This window comes from Sturnus vulgaris, chromosome 5 (genome assembly GCF_052056855.1).
Source record: "Sturnus vulgaris isolate bStuVul1 chromosome 5, bStuVul1.hap1, whole genome shotgun sequence".
NCBI classification, from domain to species: domain Eukaryota; kingdom Metazoa; phylum Chordata; class Aves; order Passeriformes; family Sturnidae; genus Sturnus; species Sturnus vulgaris.
In genome coordinates, this window is record NC_142247.1 from 38,613,011 (window position 1) to 38,617,139 (window position 4,129).

The 4,129-nt window shown below is 37.2% G+C and overlaps 1 protein-coding gene across 1 annotated transcript; it reads left to right on the forward strand.

Moving 5' to 3' along the window:
• The first annotated feature begins 1,202 nt into the window (after positions 1 to 1,202).
• Positions 1,203 to 3,849, forward strand: GPR85 (G protein-coupled receptor 85). The gene has a single exon (XM_014871199.2). It carries the CDS (start codon positions 1,338 to 1,340, stop codon positions 2,448 to 2,450), a length of 1,113 nt encoding a protein of 370 aa, XP_014726685.1. The 5' UTR covers positions 1,203 to 1,337; the 3' UTR covers positions 2,451 to 3,849.
• The last annotated feature ends 280 nt before the right edge of the window (positions 3,850 to 4,129 follow it).

Here is a 4,129-nt window from a genome sequence, read left to right on the forward strand (position 1 = left end):
GGACGGTAAGAATGGAAGGATTTTGCTGGGATTCAGTGGGAATATCCTTTGTGGTGGCATAGGAAACACTTCGTGTGAATAACGAAGGAGCCTGATCATGCCTGCTGTGGCTCCTGTCCCTGGCTCTGGAGGGAGAAAAAAGAAAAACAAAACAAAACCAAAAAAAAAGCAAAAGCAACAGACAGTTTTTTATTTTATTTTATTTATTTTATTGCATGATATGGGTGCCGGTACGATTCACTGGGAGGATTAATGGGAATCGCGGAGCCCTAATTAGCTAAAAATAAATTAAAAAAAAAAAAAAAACTAAAAAAAAACCAGAAAAAACCAAACACCCAAGACCAATTTATATGTCAATTTAAGCATAACTAAAACTAGCCTTCCTGAAAGGATGGGCATTATATCTTGGCTGTGCTGCCTGTTTTTGCTCAGTATTTACACTGACCGTTGCTTATTATGAATTATGTCGAGGCTTTAACGATTTGCATTAAAGCGCGGGGGAAGGAGGGGGAGGCCGGGGGGACGACACCCTAAAGCATGCTGCTATCGACTGTCTAGATACCTGTTTATCTAAAAGCCTAAATGATAAAATTATGGTTTATAGCAAGAAGGGAGGGGGATAGTGAATACTGTTTCTCTTACAAAATGCATAAACTAACACTGTGTGATTAATGTGCTTTGGTGACTTGGGTTAAAAAACATAAATTCTGCAGGGTTTCTTTGGGTGTGATCCATATCAACACAGCAGTTGCCTCTTAAAACATTGACAAATACTGTAGCCATAAAATAAATGTAGGTAATGTCAGAATACCAGCAGTCTTTGGGGATTCTTTAAAAAAGATGTCAGTGATTAACTCTTGGGCTTGCAAACTGAGAATCTTTTGATTCATAAAATCTCTGAGGCTTTAACTGTGAAACTATATGTGCTACCAAATATAAGGGGCATTGGTCAGTCGTGAAACTGTAACAAGCCAAATCTGCCAATAGTCAATCATACTAAATAGTCAGTCAAAAAAAAAAAAAAGCCTCATGTTTTTTAAAAACAAACAATAGTACTCAAATTTACAACTTCATTTGGTTCTCCATAAATTAACATCTTTGTTAGCACTTTCTGACATCATTTTGTGTTAACTTAAGAACTGATAGCTCGATTTTTTTTCAGATATTTTGATGGCATGACAAATCAGAAAGAAGAGGATGTACTGTATGACTAGACACAAGATCAGTTCTGTTTGTGGATTACATTTTCAGTAAGATGTATGGATCTATTTTTTCCTTGTTCTTAAATATAGATCATGAGACTTGACTGAGGCAATATACATATCATCCATCCATCTATGGCGAACTACAGCCATGCAGCTGACAACATTTTACAAAATCTCTCTCCTTTAACAGCTTTTCTGAAATTGACTTCACTGGGTTTCATAATAGGAGTCAGTGTGGTGGGTAACCTTCTGATCTCCATTTTGCTAGTCAAAGATAAGACCTTGCATAGAGCTCCTTACTACTTCCTGTTGGATCTTTGCTGCTCAGATATCCTCAGATCTGCAATTTGTTTCCCTTTTGTTTTCACCTCGGTAAAAAATGGCTCTACGTGGACGTATGGGACTCTTACTTGCAAAGTGATTGCCTTTTTGGGGGTTTTGTCCTGCTTTCACACTGCTTTCATGTTATTCTGCATAAGCGTCACGAGATACTTAGCTATTGCCCACCACCGTTTTTATACGAAAAGACTGACCTTCTGGACTTGTTTGGCTGTTATCTGTATGGTGTGGACTCTCTCTGTAGCCATGGCTTTCCCCCCAGTTTTAGATGTGGGCACCTACTCATTCATTAGGGAGGAAGACCAATGCACTTTCCAGCATCGTTCCTTCAGGGCTAATGATTCCTTGGGATTTATGCTTCTTCTTGCCCTTATCCTCCTAGCCACACAGCTTGTCTACCTCAAGCTGATATTTTTTGTTCACGATCGCAGGAAAATGAAGCCAGTCCAGTTTGTTGCAGCAGTGAGCCAGAACTGGACTTTTCATGGTCCTGGAGCCAGTGGTCAAGCAGCTGCTAATTGGCTGGCTGGATTCGGAAGGGGTCCCACACCTCCAACCTTATTGGGAATCAGGCAAAACGCGAACACCACGGGCAGGAGGAGGCTACTGGTTTTAGATGAATTCAAAATGGAGAAGAGAATCAGCAGAATGTTCTACATCATGACATTCCTCTTTCTGACCTTGTGGGGTCCCTATTTGGTAGCCTGTTACTGGAGAGTTTTTGCAAGAGGGCCTGTAGTACCTGGGGGATTTCTAACGGCCGCTGTCTGGATGAGTTTTGCCCAAGCTGGAATCAATCCTTTTGTCTGCATTTTCTCCAACAGGGAGCTGAGGCGCTGTTTCAGCACAACCCTTCTTTACTGCAGAAAATCCAGGTTACCAAGGGAACCTTACTGTGTTATATGAGGGAGCATCTGTAAATCTTTAGCCTTGTGAAACACTACCATTCTCTGCTAAGCAATTGTGGCCTGTAGCCATGTCTTGAGGAGAAAATCAAGAATGGGATGTCAGCAGCTGTAAGGATTTGGGCAACATTCTGCAGTCTCTGCAATAGCTCACCTCTAATCCTGTTTTAAACCTAAACATGTTCCTGCTGACCACTGCTGAAGGTTTGTAATTAAGAACAAAGGACTGAACTACTGCCCTGAATTCCTTTATGTGGTTGAAATCTAGATTATGAAAGTAGCAGGTGCTAAGTATCAGTGCTAAATGCTGTGTATATCACTACATAAAATAAGAACATCAAAAAGATTAGCATTGGACGTCTTAATAAATTAAGTTGATATGAGGTTAATGTGTTGATAAAACTAATTTTAGACATCTGAAGACCTTTAAAACATTTCATACAATTATTATTTTGCAAAGACTGAAAACTGGGGACTCAAGTACTGTAACTGATTAAAGATGTGCCATGCATTATTGGATTATCACACTTACAAATCTGTTTGCCTTGTGAGTAAGTTTTGGGGAGCATTCCAAAGCAGTATTTTTGTTCAGATTTTGACTTTAATTTTTTTTTCTCCAAATATATTACTCTTTCTAATTACCATTTTCCTTAACAGTGAAATTACTAACATTTAACTGTATTCTGTGTTTTTTGCTGATTTGGTATAAAGTTTAATAGACTCTTATTTATATTTTTTAAAAAGCTAGATATCAGTCTGTTAGGCAACGTTAATGATAATATCCAGTCATAATTGAACAGTTATAATTATACAGAATAAACACATGTTGCCTTAAAGGGTTATCTAGTATCTTCCATTTTGTTTAGCATTGAAGCAAATAAGCAAGGAAAATTGAATCAATAACTCTGGTCAGTCATTTGGGAGTGCATGAAAGATCACTTAGTCCTCTTTTTTCCTTTTTACTCCAATGGTTCCCAAAATCAATATGCACATCACTGGGATTATATGATTTTTTTTTCTAGGTGTGCCGCCCTTTCTAGTTTGTTCTGAGAAACACAGGCAGTTGATGTATGTTTATATTTTAAGACAGCTGTCATGGGGAGACCGCAGCCTTAGTATGATATCTTGCACAATTTGTGAAGCATTTATTCTACTGAAGGCACAGTCTTGTTTATATTTTCTGCACATTTTGGTGTATTGGTTGTTTTAAATTATTTAAGTTTTAACTTGTGAAAGCATATAATATGATTTCTTAGTATTTTAGAAATACATTAGAGTCTGTGAGTCTTTCCTTCTTTAAGATACAGATGTGTGGATTTCAATATAAAGTTGCATTTGCCAAAATTTACCTGTGTAGCTTGTTAATTTTCTTGGAATAAAATTTTACATTTTTCCAGTTATACAATTAACCTTTTTTATTTTGTCTAGTGAGCTAGCATGAAGTACTGAGAATGTAGCCATTATGAATTATTATCCTTTGCAGTCACTGTATTCCCAAACTGTAAATGCATGAATGATGGGGACCACAGGATTGATAAATTATATTATCTGCAGTAGCACTATTGTGTAGTTTATCATAATTACCCATCTATCTGTTCTAATATGTCAGTTATATTTAAAGTTACAACACAGTATTTGACATTAACTTCACAGTTTTAATTTTGGAAAATGTGTATAACT

What these genes read in the sequence shown, in the direction of transcription:
- GPR85 (XM_014871199.2), top strand. Translation starts at nt 1,338, where the DNA reads ATGGCGAACTACAGCCATGCAGCTGACAACATTTTACAAAATCTCTCT.